Source organism: Xyrauchen texanus, chromosome 21 (assembly GCF_025860055.1).
Source record: "Xyrauchen texanus isolate HMW12.3.18 chromosome 21, RBS_HiC_50CHRs, whole genome shotgun sequence".
In the NCBI taxonomy this organism is placed as follows: domain Eukaryota; kingdom Metazoa; phylum Chordata; class Actinopteri; order Cypriniformes; family Catostomidae; genus Xyrauchen; species Xyrauchen texanus.
This window is the reverse complement of record NC_068296.1, coordinates 24550737-24569011: the sequence shown is the minus strand read 5'-3', so window position 1 is coordinate 24569011 and position 18275 is coordinate 24550737. Positions and strand designations below refer to the sequence as shown.

The 18275-nt window shown below is 38.1% G+C and overlaps 1 protein-coding gene across 1 annotated transcript; it reads right to left on the bottom strand.

Moving 5' to 3' along the window:
- Positions 1 to 148: 148 nt before the first annotated feature.
- Positions 149 to 17033, bottom strand: psme3ip1 (proteasome activator subunit 3 interacting protein 1). Its single transcript, XM_052151804.1, has 8 exons — positions 16832 to 17033; positions 14472 to 14537; positions 14232 to 14354; positions 13814 to 13912; positions 11664 to 11785; positions 8307 to 8443; positions 2128 to 2201; positions 149 to 1032 (listed from the first exon to the last, which is right to left on the bottom strand). The coding sequence occupies exons 3-8, from the start codon at positions 14344 to 14346 to the stop codon at positions 827 to 829; spliced, it is 753 nt and encodes a 250-aa protein (XP_052007764.1). The 5' UTR covers positions 14347 to 14354; positions 14472 to 14537; positions 16832 to 17033; the 3' UTR covers positions 149 to 826.
- Positions 17034 to 18275: the final 1242 nt, after the last annotated feature.

Here is an 18275-nt window from a genome sequence, read left to right as displayed (position 1 = left end):
GGGGGCCAATCCATAAACATTAAAATACTCACCGTTTCAAAAGTATAGCCACAAGGCATAAACAATATACATGTTAACATGATTTTAGTGTGATAAAATCACTTACAAAGAAAAAAAGCACAAATACACGAGAAACATATATATTTTTTATTCTCATTTCATTCTCATTTTCATTCCAGCGAAATGTCACACACACACATTTTGTGTCCTTAAAGGGCAAAGTTCCAGCTTTTCACATTGCAGCGTTTCGTTTTTAAAAAATAAAATAAAATAAATCAAAGAAACATAAAACTCAACAAAGACATTTAAACATCTTCAAACAAGCACCGCCCACAATATGTCTGATTTGTCTTGTGATGATATCAGAGATTTTGTCTAAATGTTTCATTTAGCAGCCTTCTTGATCCTCGGATGTCAGTCAGTCAGTCATTGTCCCCTTGGCCACTAGCTCTGCAGAAGCCGCAGGGGCAGGTGGGCAGGTGCGTCACCAGGTTAAGCTGCCAGGTTTTTAAACTGTATGGAACGTAATATGAGGAGGATGGGGGAATTGTCATGTTTTGAGAGTATAACACATCAACAACAACCACAATTCAAGTTAACATTACCACGCCTTTAATAAACATCAAGCAAAAAATTAAACAGACTAATTCAAACTTTAAACACAGAACATTGAGCTGAAATTAGAAATACTTAAGGAGCTAAATCATTTTAGTTACTGATTTGTGCTCCACACCGCCGAGTAGGCAAGGGGGCGGAGCCCGAGCCTTGGGCAGCACAAGTTTTAAAGGAGAGAGTGAGAGTAAGTGAGTGTGATTAGTAAATGTGTCTATCTGAAGAGCCTGTGGCACTTTATGGGAGAGCCAATCTTGTCCACGCTACCTTCGCTGTCGCTGCTGGACTCTGAATCGCTGCTGCCCGAGTAAGCTCCTAGCCCTGGCAGGATGCCCACACATACAGCGGCGGAGGGCAGATGTAGAACGCCTGAGCGAGTCACACCCGCACCAAGGGATTTGGGCTCACCTGCCTCCTGCTCTGGGAACACAATACACACATATAGAGCGACACAGTCTCTACACAACTAACATGTTAATACTGAAAAATGCCATCAATATGACATTTATATTTTGCTGATTTTTAAAAGTAAAGATTACACTCAGGGTTGCCCTTTCTGCTTCATGACTTTTCCAGTCATTCGTGATGACCAGTGTTGGGTGTAATTTGATTACAAAGTAATTAGTTACTGTCATCTAATTATTTTAGGCACATTTCCCAATTTGGAATGTCCAATTCCCAATTGTTTTGCTCGAAGTCCTCATGGTGGCGTAGTGACTTGCCTCAATCTGGGTGGCGGAGGACGAATCTCAGCTGCCTCCGCATCTGAGACCGTCAACCCGCGCATCTTATCACGTTGCTCGTTGAGCGCATTACCACGGATTCATAGCACGTGTGGAGGCCCACGCCATCCACTACAATAGCTACACACAACTCATCACGCGCCCCATTGAGAGCGAGAACCCCTAATCGCGACCACGAGGAGGTTACCCCATGTGACTCTACCCTCCCTAGCAACCGGGGCAATTTGGTTGCTTAGGAGACCTGGCAGGAGTCAACATCAGTATGCCCTGGATTTGAACTCGCGACTCCAGGTGTGGTAGTCAGCATCAATACTCGCTGAGCTACCTAGGGTACCTACCAACTGGAATTTACAAATTAAAAATTCCCTGATGTTTCCAGGGTTTTCCCAAGAACTTCGAAACCCTATACATTAGGTTTGTGTATTTAATTTTATTAAAGAGATATTCTGGGTAAAAAATATAAAAAATTAACAATTAACAATATATGTGGCATGCTGTCGATTACAACAGAAATAATTTTGTCTGTTGATAGTATTGCACTTACAATAAAAGTCAATGGCACAAAGGTTTTTACAAACTTAAGCTTAACTTTTAACCCCAAATGCCTCTTATATATAATATATATTACTTACTATAATGTTCTGGTACATTTTAAAAACAATTAGAACAATATGAAATGTAATAACAGATCTCTAATAATTATATGAAAATCTAAAGATTACATTATGCATGTCTAATATATAGTATTAGACTACTCTAGCAACTTGCCCACCTGTTTGACTGCCATTGCCGGCAACTGTCGCTTCCACTTTCAGCTTTTTACTTCCTTCTGAGGACAGAGACGAGCTGTAAAAAACCCCACAAAGAATGAAAACAACAAATAAAGGGACTGCAACCTCTTTTTTTCTACAGGTATTACTCTACACAGGGCCATAACTACCATAAAGATAGAGCATACCCACCATAAATATTGAGGGCGATGTGTCCCATTCAATATTTAAAATAGCATTCAATCAATATGAGTTGTGGCCTTCAGCAATTTAAACACTTATGTGTGAACACCATTTCAGTAGTTCAGAAGTTAATGCAATCCTGCAGTAAATGTTAAAAGTGTAACTATATGTGGCTTGCTATCCCTAGCGGAGAGCTCAATGCTTGAGACTTGACCTGAGCTCGAATGCCTCCCAAAAGAAGCCAAGAAATGGAACAGCAAGTCGCTTGCATTGTAGCCTAGTGAGGCGCGGAAGTGATGTGTAGGAAGGAAAAAGGAACAGAAGACAATATCGAATATATTCGACTCGAATAGAAGAGCCCCTGATTTAAGTGTGTGGGAGGGCATTTGTTGCGGTATGGACGGGTGAGCATCCAGGCTTGCTGGGGTGGACCCTCGCAGCATCCAAACAGGAGTCATCGTCAAGCGCATCGTTTGACGTGAGGCGACATTTGATGAATTAGATTGATACGGAGATGCTGGCTTCTGGCGGACTGTTTAGGAAGACCTAAATCGGCCCGATTGTCAATCACTAGGTGGGTGATGGTTCATTTAGTATGAGTGCCATAGTATGGGTTACGGAGCCATGGGGGCTGAGACGCACGGTCTGAAAGATGTCCCGAGGTTGTGGCATGTGAACAGTTGCAGTGCTTGGACAGTGCGTTTGTGCACTTAACCGTGAATTTGGAGTTTGTCGTATGGCCCTAAAGATGCCACGGTTGCAGTATTTGAACAGCATATTTGCTCTGTTTGCAGAGCAGTAGGAGGTTTGGTCGCACAGCCCAAGTAGGAGTTCCGGAGTAGGAGATTAAAATGGTAGAAGTGAGGGGTATAAATTGAAGAGGGGAATGGGTCTGGAGCAGGTTTCTCCAGCGGAGGCAGCCTCACGTGGCAATCCACTCCAGAGGCCCATGGATAGGAAGGGGTAGAGGGATGGATGTTGGCAGAGAGAATCGGTTGTGATATGAACAAGCTGAATCATCCGGGTGTGGGACTGCACAGCGTTAAATGGGAGAACATACGATTCGTGTGAGAATGCTTATGCTGAATTTTACGGAGCTCGCAAGCAGCTTGATCCACAGGTGTGGGCCTGTACAGCATTCGATGATAGGATGAATCCTCGAGTGCAGACAAACGTGGAGTTTAACAGGAAAAGCCGATGTTTTCCTGTGAAAACTTAACGCTGCATCTGAGCAAGAACTCACTCTGCGGTACAAACAGGTTGAGCACGGCATTTGATGAGAGGGCATATGGTAGGCTATGTTCGAATTAAATTGATTAATGCAGAGATGCAGGCTTATGGTGAACTGTTTAGGGAACCTGAACCATCCCAATTGTTGTCAGTTACTAGGTGGATGATGGTTCATTTGGTATGAGTGGCATAATATGGGTTACGGAGCCATGGAGGCGGAGACGCATGGTCTGAAAGACGTGCCGCAGTTGTGGCACGTGAATGGTCGTGGCGGTTGGACAGCACGATTGCGCGGTTTGTCGTGTTGTGGGAGTTTGACATATGGCCCAAAAGAAAGTTGCGATGTTTGGATGGTGCATTGCACTGTTTGGACAACACCTGGACAACACATTTGTGCTGCTTAGGGATGTGTTGACCCAATACAAAACATGATAACGGTAAATGTAGCGTCTGCAGACACCTGAACGTAATAGTTGCTAGATTACATGTCGGGAACATGTGTAAGACAACGGCAGGATACATGCGTAAGACAACGGCAGGATACATGCTTGAGTGTATGAACAACATCATTTAAAGTTGGTTTGTCATGAAATTAGAAGGCACCTGAAACTGAGTGCCCAAATGAATACCGTAGTCTGATGTGTATAACTTAGTCATATGGTTTGGAGCTTTGTAGATTGTTTTCCAAGGTAATACGAGTCAATTCATAACTCTATATTATTGCCATGGGGTGACTCATCTCGTTTGATGAGAACGTATGAAATCATAGGAGTTTGTGCCTGAGAGTTGGATTTAACAGATACTATAAGAGCACTGTTGGCTGCATAGCGAGGTGAGCTCGAATGCTGAGAGAAGTCCATGCGAGTTTGAGGAATGATTGCGAATGAGTTGGGATGCAACCCGTGATCCGCCTCTTGCCTATGGAAGGCTAGGCAGTTCAAATATACGTGAATTTTTAACACATAGACAATGCGCAATCAACGTGTTGTGTACACATTGTTTAAGTGTGAAAAATCACAGTGTAAACAACACGTTAACAATGCGAGATCTCGGACGTCAATTTTACTTACTTCTGAGCCATTTGGCCACTTGTCCAGTTTGAACAGATGAGTGTCGTAAGTTCCAATTGGCTGCTGAGCACAAGGGTTAAACCCTTTCTGTGAGTATATGGTGTTGCCTACCCACTCATAGACTTTATGCTACTACTATTTAACATGCTAAGGATCCTCTTATTTCTTTGTCCTATTCTTCCTTTTTTGTGTCACTTATAAAAATAAAATATTTGGATTGCAGTTTCATGACATAGCTTTTTAATTTTTGTTTTCTTGTTGTTTTCTGCATTACAAATGAGAAACGGAAAATCATGTCCTTCATAAATAAATCGAAAAACAATATCAGCATCTTAACCAGTTAAACACACGTGTCAATTACTAGACAGCGGACGTAAAGTGGTTTACACCTTGGAAGGCCGATACATCTTGGGCCACGGCGCAATCAAAACTGTTGAACCACATTCATACATTTTAATACAACATGCTGTAGCCTATATGTGCATAAAATACAAAATATGCCTAATGAATGAAAATCCTGCATAATCTGCATATAGTCTTTTTCAAGTCTATAGCTAAACATCCAGCACCAGCATCTCAACTAAGCCTTTAACCAGATATATTATTATTATTGTAATGTATAATAACAGACATACATTCATAATATTAATTCATTTATAAAATTCAACTGTCTGTGATTTGTTATCAGTCATGAAGGCTTGAGATAGGAGTGGGCGATATGGCCAAGATCTCGTGATATGAGTAATTTTATCGCGATAACGATATCACAATATACTTATTTTTGCAGGAAATTAGGCTGTTATGATTCCCGAATTTTTGATACCAGTGAAATTTCACAATGCTTCATACCAATTTCGATACCACAGCAAAAACTAATATTAGCATAACTAAAGTAAGAAGTTCTCAAGCAATTATAAAAGTCAAACAGTCAGTAATAAAATAACAATAAAGAAATAAATTACAAGAAATTGGACAAATAAACACAATATAACAAAGATACAAATGACGTAAACAGTGCTGAAAGTCTTTCGAACTTTTTTGCACAAGCATTCATAAAATTAATCAAAATAAACTAAAAACACTTCATAGTCTTCACTGCATTCATTAAATATACATTGATCCTTATTAAAGCTACAAGTTATTCAGTCAAGTGCGGTGAGTGATTTTTCTTTTTCTTTTGTTGTTAACCACACTTACAGCAGCAAGAATTATTAGAATTATGCTGCATTTACACTTTAAGACCTAATGCACAGATCCAATATACTGACAACACTTGCCAAGATCTGCATTTTGGCATAATTTGTGAGTATTTGACTGTATACCCGAGCGGTGCGAGTAGCGAATTGAGTTATATTTCATGGCTTATTGCGCTCTTAATAATTATTTTTAATATCAAGTGCGTTCTGCTTTGTATTTTCTCATTCCTCCATGTTTCTTCAACCCTCTAACCCGTCAATAACGTTAAGCAGTCCTGGTCACCGAAAGCCGCATGGATATTTTTTACATAACACGATAACGATAGCAAAATATCTATCTACTGACACTTTATATTGTCTCCACGATAGATAGGGTCATATCGCCCAGCCCCAGTTTGAGCAGTTTGCAGTGGAAACACATCAGTCCCGTCTTTCAGTCCTAGCCTTTTAATACTGTCAGTAAGCCATTTCAAGTCTGTCACGTGTTATGAAGTGTATAATAGGATACTACTCAGTTACAATCCATGTTACTTGTTGCTGTGATCATTCTGGAGAATCTGCAATGCACAGTTGAAAGCATTCATGTCCATTATTTTCTGCATGACTATTTCCATGTATTGCAGATATAAACTACTATATGTGTGTGTGGTTCTAGAAATAAACAATAAGCCACTTTTATTTGTATTTGTGTTTACTTAAATGTTTAAAGTGTTTTAACTAATTAGATAAACACTTCTCAGGTAAATGGTTTTAATAAGAACTTTCAGGGTGGTCTAGGACTTTGGCACAGTAGTGTACATCTGTTGGCATGAAAGCCAAATCAAATTATTAGCTGACCCAAGGGCGTAGATATGGCTTGACCATTGGGGGGCGGGGGTTGCAGCGTGAAGCATTTATATGTCTCTACTGATAATGGTATAAATATTTGGGGAGTTGTAATAGCTTGCTTTGATTATTTGGGGGTGGGGGGGGGGATCTGTCATAAAACTGCAATCCAAATATTTTATTTTTATCAGGTAAACAAAAAACGAAGAAAAGGACAAAGAAATAAGAGGATCCGTAGCATGTTAAATAGTAGTAGCATAGGGTCTATGAGCGAGTAGGCAACCTCCTTAGGCTTACAGAAAGGGTTTAACCCTTGTGCTCAGCAGCCAATGGGAACTTACGACAGTCATCCGTTCAGACTGGACAAGTGGCCAAATTTGCTCAGAAGTATGTGAAATTGACATCTGAGATCACAAGTTGTTAACACGTTGTTTGTGTGTCCTTTAGGTGTTGTTTACATGGTGATTATTCACACATAAACAATGTGTAAACAGCACGTAGGCAATGTAAAACCAATAGGATGCAAACCGTTGTTTGCACATTGTCTACGTGTTAAAATGTACATATATTTGAACTGCCTGGTGTTCCATACTGGCGGAGCTGAATTCGGCTCGTATCTGTTCGGACAGAGGCAGCGTATAACTGCAGTGTGCTGTGGAATGGTCAGAGCGAGTGGTGTGTGGCAGCGAGCTTGCGTTAAAATGTCTGAATGGATTGAAAAGAAGTTGTCATTACAGCATAGGTCATGCAACGGGTTTGCTGTTGCATGATTGCCCCTCAGTTCAGAAGGGCACTCTGAAGGGAGAACAATCGTGATATTCATGTTAGAAGTTGACAAACAGAATTGCTGAATGGATCATGCCCTAAACGAGCTGTGCGGCGAGGTAATGAGGCTGTCAGGAATCAGCAGTGCAGGAGAACCAGATTTAAACGCTGGGTAGTTTAGTTGGAATGATGATTGAATTAAACAGTTAATCTTTTGTTTCCCACGCATTCAAACAAAGCTGTAATAAAACTTGAGTTGCATGAGCCGGAGCAACGCCCGTTCACGGAGGCAGGCTTATGTGTTGAACCGCTCTGGGTGGAAATTTAGATAGGAGAACATGTATGTGGTCATAGAGAGCTGTTTGTCATGCATATAGAGTCAAAGCAGCCAGTTAGCAGAAGCAGCTTCTCGCAGTCGGCCATTCCGGGTGGGAAATTCAGATAGGAGAACATACGAACAGTCGTAGAGAGCTGTTTCACATGTGTACTGCGTCGAAGCAGCCAGTTGCAGAAGCAGCTTCATGCAATAATCTGCTCTGGCGAATAGAGATGAGGAGGAAAGATGTGGTCGCAGTCAATGCTGTGAAACGAATGAGCTGCTGTGGCAGCTTCTGTTGAGATGAGATGATTTAGACGGAAGAGCTATTCTGATGAAGGCGAATGCTTTGCAACAGAGTTGCAATCCGATGATCCGAGTCACTTGCATGGGTCTGTTCGTGGGCAATGGGTGGGGCCAAATGCCAGAAACACTCAATGCTACAGAGAGCAGCTGTTTATATAATCTTACTCAGGCTGTGTTATTGTTTGGATTAAATTAACTTGCTCCTCCCGAACTTTGTTAATAAAACATCATATGTTGGGGTGAGTCCTGCTAAAACAAATTGTTTTGAGTAACTAACTGCTTTTTAATACCTGCGTCGTTTGACTGCCCCAGCCAACAGATGAGCCTGAGACAGGTGACTGGACTTGTGTTCTGTTGATTTAGGTCCTGCTTTTTTTTCTGGCTCCTTCTTTTGGCTTTCTGTGCTCGTCAGCTTCTGCAGAGCACTGTGAAGCTCAACAGTTAAGGAAACAATCACTGGCACACTTTGGTACAACCAAACCATGTGGAAAATTCACAGCATCCCAACCTAACCCAACTTTCCAACACTGCAATGGCAAACACAGTTTGACCAATAGATTTGTGGTAAACCATTTGATAACAGTTCTTACTTTTCACATCAAAAGAATATCAGGAAGGTCACATGAACTAAACTGGAACAGATAGTTACCACAAAAGCACAAAAACAGATTAAACCAACCTGTTTTATATAAATTTGCAGACAAGAAAGCAACATAAAGAGGGCTTAGAGTTGTGGTAATAAATATTGGCACCCATGGCAAATATGAGCAAAAAATCTGCATTGTTTTTATGTTTGATCTTTAATTAAAAAAAATAAATAAATAAAAAAAAATTAAAAAAAAAAAATCACAAAAATCTAACCTTTAATTGAAAACAATCGAAAGAGGTGAAATATCACATTATTAAATAAAAAATTTTTTTCCCTCAAACACATTGGTCACAATTATTGGCACCCCTAGAAATTCTAATGAGTAAAATATTTCTGAAGTATACTCCCATTCATATTTAAAAAATTATTTAGAGAACCTGGGTGACTAGGAACATGAAATTGTTCAGCCATGACTTCATGTTTCACAGGGGTATAAATATGAGGTAACACACAGGCCAAATTCCCTTAATCATCATCAATAACAGTGGGTTAGACTAAAGAATATAGTTCTGATGTGGGCAAAAGGATGTTGAGCTTCACAAAATGGGATGTGGCTACAAGAAAATAGCAAAAGCATTGAAAATGCCCATTTCCACCATCAGTGCAATAATTAACAAGTTCCACTCAACTGGAGATCTTAAGAATCGGCCTGGAAAAGTACGTGTGTCTATATTGTCTCCACGCACAGTGAGGAGGATGGTTCTAGTGGCCAAAGAATCTCCTAGGGTCACAGCTGGAGAATTGCAGAAATAATTTGGGTCTTGGGGTCAGAAAGTTAAAAAAAATTATATCAGACATCACCTACACAAGTTGTTTGGGAGCATTTCAAGAAAAGAAAAAAAGAAAGAAAAAAGCCTCTGCTCTCATCCTGCAACAAACTCAAGGATCTTCAGTTTGCCAGACAATACTGGAACTTCAAATGCAACCAGGTTCTATGGTCAGATGAAACCAAAAAAAAAATAGCTTTTTGCAGCAAACAACAGAGATGGTTTTGGCAGACATTTAGCTGGATCTTTAATGTTGTTGGGCTGTTTTTCTTGTTCGGATACATGGCATCACGTACTCTATCAAATACCACCAGACTGCCTCTGCCAGAAAGCTTACAAGGGGCCCTGAATAGATCTTCCAGCAGCACAATGATCCAAAACAAACATCAAAATCAACACAAAAATGGTTCACTGAACACAAAATCAAGGTTCTGCCATGGCCATCCCAGTCTCCTGACCTGAACCCCACAGAAATTTTGTGGGGTGAACTGAAGAGGAGATTCCACCAAATGGACATCTGAATTTGAAGGATCTGTAGAGATTCTGTATGGAGGAATGGTCTCCGATCCCTTGCCAGGTGCTCTCAAATCTCATTAGGCATTATAAGAGAAGACTCTGTTATCTTGGCAAAGGGAGGTTGCAAAAAGTATTGAATAAAAGGGTGGCAATAATTATGGCCAATGTGTTTTGATGAAAAACATTTATTTAATGAGATATTTCCCGTTTCGATTGTTTTACTTCAATTAAAGGTTATATTTTTGCGATTTGTTTTAATGAAATATCAAAAGGATAAACAATGTAGATTTTCTCCACAGCCTTCTTTGCTCATATTTACCAAGAGTGCCAATATTTTTGGCCAGAACTGTATAAAACCCACAGACCTACAGTACTTCCTTTTGGGCTCACCACTAACTAATGGCCTAAAAAGGTGACACACTTTACAGGTAAGACCATTTTGGAGCATTCACGAGAGTCGAATTCAGCAGAATTAGGGCACATTACTGTATTGTGCTGCAGATTATACCTCTCAGCGGTGCTTTTAGACGCAGTAATCAAACCCTTAGAAAAGTTTCAGTTGCCACGACAACGCATCCTCCAACCTTCTATTTACAGGCATACCTGATTAGCAGAAGAGAAAGGGCACTGCTGATCGTGTCACTTGCTTCATGATTTAAAAAAAAAAACGATTGTATAGTATGGTTAAAAGCATAGCGCCATTCTACACATTTGATGACATCACTTAAAAATTTTGAAATAACAGGTCTTGAGATCATTTTTAACATGAAGTTAGCTCCCTTCAAGTTCATACAGGTGTCTTAGCAGAGTAACCACAAATGTAGTTCATCACTTTAACTATGTTCCACTTGTTTTTGATAACAAAAAAAAAAAGTCAAGACTTTACTAGTTCATTCAAATATGAAAATTCTGGGATGTCTTAAACTCATTTTCTTTCGTGCAAATCAACAAGAGATGTTTGAAAAAAATTTAATAACCATATACTTTCATTCAATTAAATAAAATGCAATGAAAGTGAATGGTGACTGAGGCTATCATTCTGCCAAACATCATCTTTTGTGTTTTACCAATGCAAAACGATGGCAGAACTTTTAATTTCTGGGCGATGGTAAGGTTTAGGGTAATTTTGTATTACGCGATACATATGACAATCCCAAATTTCTACCAGTATATCATGTCCACCGATATAATGTCCACCCCTATGTACATAAAAAAAATTATCATATAATGAGTAGTTGTAGTGTTTTCAATTTAGCAAAGGATTTAGAAATAACTTTTTGTTTTAATTATAATTATGTGAACCAAATTATGTGATAGTTCTGCAGAGATAGTGAGTTCTGTGTTTGTTGAATGTTTCTCCTGGCAAAAAGTAAATTACTTGAACTGAACTTTTTTTTTTTTTTTTTTTTTTTTACCCTTTTCGGTTTCATCTTCCACCCATTTGCCTGCATGACTTTCCATTGCAACAGAGCTGGATTGAGTGCGTCAGGCTCCTCTTGGGGCTGTCTTGTTTGAGAGCATGTACACTAACAAGGTATAAGAACTCTTCTTTATTTTTTACCAGCCATCACCACGATTGACAGCTGAGGCTTTCACCGCTGGCTTAACTAAGGTGAAAGTGGAGACAGACTCAGGTGGAGAGCAAAACTTACTGTCAATTTTTCAAGAGCTGCGTGACAGTCATATTGTGTGCATGCTGAGGTGCAAAAGGATATCCTGTATTCTTTAATCTCCTGAGCTTCCTCGTCTCGCCTGCGTTTCTCTATAAGATACTGTTGCCGTGACACTTCGTCAAGAAAGCTGCTCTCGTCTTGATCCAGACCTTTAACCATGTTCTCTGTGGAGAAACAACAAAACAGATGAAGTGTGCATTTAGTGGTAACACACACTCCTTCAGTTTTAGGCATGGGATGCCTGTTAGGAATTTAACAATCCTGGTTCCTTAAAGGAATAGTTCAACCAAAAATGAAAATTCAGTCATGAGCATGATTCAAAATTCATATATTACTCATACACATCAGTAGTCAAGATCGTCAGTAAGTAACTTACATTTTGGTCTTCCTCACACAATCACTATAGTATGGCAGAAGAGTTGTAATAAAGTGAAGTAGTCCTGTGAACCATTTTTATTATACTTTGGTGATTTTATAGGCGCTTTCTCATAATGGAACTTGACAGTCCTAGTCCTCATTCACTTTCAATATTTGGACTAGAGTGCTCAAAATGTTCCTATTATTTGTGGTCCAAGAAGAAATTCAAACAGGGTTGGAATGACAAAAGGGTGAGTAAATAACCACCTTTTAATTTTGGGGGGAACTTTGCCTTTAAGGATTCCATTAATTATTATTTATCAGGTAATAGTATCTCAAATCAGGAAATCAAGATTCAAAAACCAAAGTTAAAAAATCATTCACCCTTAAACGCAAAACAAATTTTACTTAAGATTATATTTTTTTTGTGTTGAAACAGAGACCATATGATTATGTATGGTTTATGACAAAATAACATCTCAGGTCTTAAGTGACCCAGGAACAAATTTTACCCATGTACCTCACCTATTTTTTGGATTTATGCCCACAATATTTAGTGTTCCTTAATCTTTCTCTTATATATACACTGTAACGCAAAAAATAAATAACATAAACAATATTTATTTTTTGTATAATGGCTTGCGTTTATGCCCACAATATTTAGTGTTCCTTAATCTTTCTCTTATATATACACTGTAACGCAAAAAATAAATAACATAAACAATATTTATTTTTTGTATAATGGCTTGCGTACCAAAAGTGAATAGGGTCTATGCAAGTAATAGTGTCAATTTTCTTTTCTTTTGCATTTACTTTTTCATAATTAATTAATATCTACATAAGTTTATAAATCACAGTATATTTATTTATTTGTTTATTACAAGAAAAATTGTCATTTGGGTGTACTACAGAAGTTATGTAAACTCTGCATCTATTTATGCTCTATAAGTGCCTGAGAAAATACTTTTGTGTAGTTTATGTGTAGTTAATATATAGATTAGGCCTATGTGTTATGTGTATCTTATGTTTTATTTGTAGCTCAATATGTGTTTGGCAGCGTCTCATGACATTTCAGTGTGAAAATATTGAATCCTGTTCTAGATTTGTTGCATTGTCTCTTTAATATATATATATATATATATATATATATATATATATATATATATATATATATATAAAATAAATAAACATACAAATACATTTCATTCTATTATTTTCAAATTTTCTTGAAAATATTGAGAAAATTTGACACTATCTGGCCATTTTGTAGATCCATTTGTGATAGATATACGTGCATGGTCTCTAAAGACCAAAATACTTAAGAGCGTTTGGTGAAATTCCCATGCATATAAGGGTTAATGGAACCAAGCTACTTGAAAATTCCCCTTCCCCTTTTTGATTCCCAACTACTATTCCAGTCCATAGCTTCTAGACTGAGAGATTCCTTGGAATCAATAGAAATAGGAGCAGCAATGGTCGCCAGGGAGACTGAGAGTGGGTTTGTCACCAGGGATACGGAGATGAAGCAGAGATATTAAGATCATGCCAGTCTCCCATCAGCACCCACAAGAACACACCTGCTCTTGATCTCCACCACTCCCATCTGTTCACACTCATAGACACCCGCCTATAAACCCAAACACACACCAATGCTTAAATATGCACGCAGGCACAAACTTGTGCAAAAGCAGTGACAGATAAACCCCAAAATTAGGTCATGTATAGATGGGAGAGGCAAGCCCCCTGAGACTGTGTGGTACATGTCATCAGAGATATTGGTGTTTGATAAAAAAATAAAGGGCTGAATATGGGTGGGGAGCAGCAGGAACATTTACTGAATTTGAACTGCTCATCATATTCCTCCTGTTTCTTGTCTTTCTGCTCTTGTAGCCTTTCGTACAGAGATCGGGGGTCATACTCTTCTTCTGGGACCTCTGTGGTAGAGCCAGAATACAAAAAATCAATAGTTGGCAAATGCATCTAAGAAGAATTAATGTCTATCAGGAAAAGTTCACCCAAAAAATGTAATTTATGCCATCAGTCACCATTCACTTTCATTGCATGGAAAAAAATATGCAATGAAAGTGAACAATGACTGAGGCTAACATTCTGCCTAAAATCTCCTTTTGTGTTCCATTGGTCAAAGAAAGTCTTACAGGTTTGGAACAATATAAGGATGAGTAAATTAAGCTTTTGGGTGAATCATCCATTTCGTTTGTCTGATTGGTGATGATGAGGTGGAAAGCATCTTACCCTCTGGATCATCTGGCTTGCGGACCTTCTCCCATTCTTCTTGTCTTTTCTTTCGCTTCTCTTCAAGTTCAGACTCTGACACAAACTTTTGGGTGAGGTCCACACCATCTGCCATGGCAAAACCTACACAACACACTCATCAGTACTATATACAGTACATCTAGACATATACCGTGTGTTATCAAACATGATGCCGCTATACTTTTAAGAGGCATTACTTAATATGTTTATCTAACTTACCTAAATGGTGTCAATTTGATTAGGATGAACAGGGCAAGCAGTTCATGAAGTCATCTGCAGTAGATTCTGTTCAGAAATAGAGGGGAGTAAAAAAATTTAGATAATGCTAAATACATTTGGGAGATAAACAAAGTTAAAAAAAAAAACCTGAAGATCAATATGGTGAAGGTCGAAATGTATTTCTACTCAAATGATTAAAGTCACAAATATTCTGTGTCCCAGGTCCTTGACTGAGCAAAATAAGAAAAATATAAAGTGAACACAAAAAAATTATAATCAGAGCCACTGATACCAATACAAAGAAAGGTAAACACTACACCCTTGTGGTGGATTTAAACATTTAACACGATAACTCCTGGATACAGAATACAGACTGACCTACAGTATTTCCCTCATTTACTACTTTTAAGCTTCAAACCTTTAAAAAAAAATTAAGATATTTCATCAAAATATTAAATCAACAATTTAAAGGTAAAATAACCTGATATAGTAAATTATATTTATTATTTATGCACTGGCAGCCAAAAGTTTGGAATAATGTACAGAGTTTGCTCTAATGGAAAGAAATTGGTACTTTTATTGACCAAATAACATGAAAAATTACTATTACAATTTGAAAACAATGTTCAGAACTTCTTAAACTACTTCAGAGTTCTCATCCAAAAATCCTCCACATGCAGCAATGGCAGCTTTGCAGATCCTTGGCATTCTTGCTATCAGTTTTTCCTCAGGTGACATTTCACCCCACACTCCCTGTAGCACTTGCCATAGATGTGACTGTCTTGTCGGGCACTTCTCACCTTACAGTCTATCTGATCCCACAAAAGTTCAATGGGGTTAATATCCATAACACTTTTTTCCAATTATCTGTTGTCCAATGTCTGTTTCTTTTCCCACTCTAATCTTTTCTTTTTGTATTTCTGTTTCAAAAGTGGCTTTTTCTTTGCAATTCTTCCCATATGGTATGCACCCTTGAGACTTCTCTTTACTGTTGTACATGAAACTGATGTTGAGCGGGTAGAATTCAATGAAGCTGTCAGCTGAGGACATGTGAGGCGTCTATTTCTGAATCTAGAGACTCTGATGTACTTATCCTCTTTTTTAGTTGTACATCTCTTTCTGTCCTTGTTTGAGCCAGTTGTCCTTTGTCTTTGAAAACTGTAGTGTACACCTTTGTATAAAATCTTCAATTTTTTGGTAATTTTAAGCATTGTATAGCCTTCACTCCTCAAATCAATGATTGGCTGACGAGTTTCAAGAGAAAGCGGTTTCTTTGTTTTGTCATTTTTTAACTAATATTGACCTTAAGACATGCCAGTCTATTGCATACTGTGGCAAGTCAAAAACAAACACAAAGACAATGTTAAGCTTCATTTAATGAACCAAATAGCTTTCAACGGTGTATGATATAATGGCAAGTGATTTTCTAGTACCAAATGATCAATTTAGCATGATACTCAAGGATAAGGTGTTGGAGTGATGGCTGCTGGAAATGGGGCCTGTCTAGATTTGATTAAAAAAATAAGGAATTCAAATAGTGATGGTGCTGGGTTTTTTTTTCATCAGTAATGTCCTGACTATACTTTATGATCAGTTGAATATCACTTTGGTGAATTAACGTAACAATTTCCTTCTGAAACAGCAAACATTATTATAGCTTTTTAATGTATATTATTCCAAACTTTTGGCATACAGTGTATATTTATATATATAAAAAAAGAAGCTGCCAGTGTTGGTTATACATAATAAATAAATACAATATCAGAAAGTAGTGGCATAATATGACAACATTCCATTAAACAGCCGCAACACACATATAATGGAACCTTGTTAAGGCCAATGACTGCATAAGGATTCTCATTTTGTATATATGCAAGGAAAACTGCAATAAGCAGCTACAACATACACTGCTTTAGTATTTATATCCAGAACAGCTGAAGGGCCTGATATTGATCTGAATTACGAGCGTGCATGCTTATGATCGCACTCGCTGGGTGAACAGTCAGAAGCGCTATTTGTACAATGTCTAGATTAATAAACATTATTTACCCTAGTTATTGATTTGCACAGCAAGACTAATAATAGAAAAAGAATAAATAATTATCTCAAGATGGAAATGAAACCAGATATTTACCTAGTTCGGTCTTGTGCCCTTGTTAAAGAATTCCGTATGCAACATCTGCTTACGGCGCAAGTTCCTATGCTTAAAGCAAATTTACCATTTTCACGTACCATTGTTTGGAATGCGGAAGTAAGCTATTGTGAGGTTTTTAATTTATTTTATAATGCAATTATACATCAACAGGGTTAACCTGTACATCGGTGAATGGGGGAGCACAGCTAATATAATTTCTGCTTACCTGTTTGCTCCAACAGCGACAAAAAAATAAAATCTCCACATTTACGTTTTCACGATTTTCTACAAGAGGAAAACATAGAGAGCGGTGCTTTACCACAGTAAAAAGAGGGAAGACGCCAAATTATTGTCACTCCCTCAGCAGCTGTATCAGAGATAATTTTATTTATTTATATAACAACGTCTGCGGCTCAATTATCTTAGGAGATATCGTAACGGTCAACTAGCGTTTTACGACAGTAAGTCACCGTTTTGCGGATACTATACAGAGCCGTAAACTAATACCTATTTGTCGCAAATTTGCCAGTGTCAGAAATTGTATCGTTGTCAATTCCACACATAATTCATTCCAAATGTTTTTTTTGTGTGTGTAAAACATGTTGAAGATTAGACGACAGGCGGTCAGTTCATAAAGCGATTAGCTGTTTCTTCACAAAAGCCTTTTATTCATCAAACTGTAGCGTCTCCTTCATAGACATCAATTCAATAAAATTACCTCTTGTCCCCTCGCCAATGTACAGCCATAGAATGTCTATGGGACCGCCGCGTTATGCTGTGCTTAGGTTATAGGACCCTTCGTAGAAGGATTCTGGCTGTATTAGAGCCCATTGTAGCTGTGGTAACTAATATTTTAACCAAATTCCATTTGGGGCCTGGGTAGCTCAGTCAGTATTGATGCATACTACATCCCCTGGAGTCACGAGTTTGAATCCAGGGTGTAAAGTTTGACTCCAGCCAGGTCTCCTAATGGCCTGGTTGCAAGGGAGGGTAGAGTCACATGGGGTAACCTCCTCCTGGTCTTTAATGTGGTTCGCTCTCAGTGGGACGCCTGGTGAGTTGTGCGAATGCCACTGAGAATAGCGTGAAGCCTCCACACACTTTAAGACTATGTCTTGTTTGGAAGGCTGTGTCCTTCGGAGGAGGGGGGAAATTAATACATAAATAAACAAACACATTCCAGTTTATTAGCACAAAGCATAATGTTATAAATTTACACTAACTAAATAAATCAATAAATTAAAATGAAAAAGTAGATAGATTTACGCCGATAAATAAGGCGGATTTGCGTCATCACAGTCCAGAAAAAGGTCCATTGACTTCTGGGAAATGTAGTTCTCAGGGATGATGACTTGAAGCTAATTTCGCTTTCGATTTTCAACGTATATTTTATTAATATTTGTATTTAATATTATTTTTTTTTTGTATTATACTGTAAGTAATAATTTATAATGGTATTATAATTTTAATAGATGCCAGTAAACTTATTTATTCTGTCTTTCAGTTGTCAACACTTGCTTGCTATATATTTTTTTAGCATCTCTCCGTGTTAAACAGGTATTAATCAATTATTATTATTATTATTATTATTATGTAAATTGTGAATATATCTATTTATTACCTGAATGTCTCGATTTGTTATTATATCATTAAAAGAAAGGCAGGCAGGA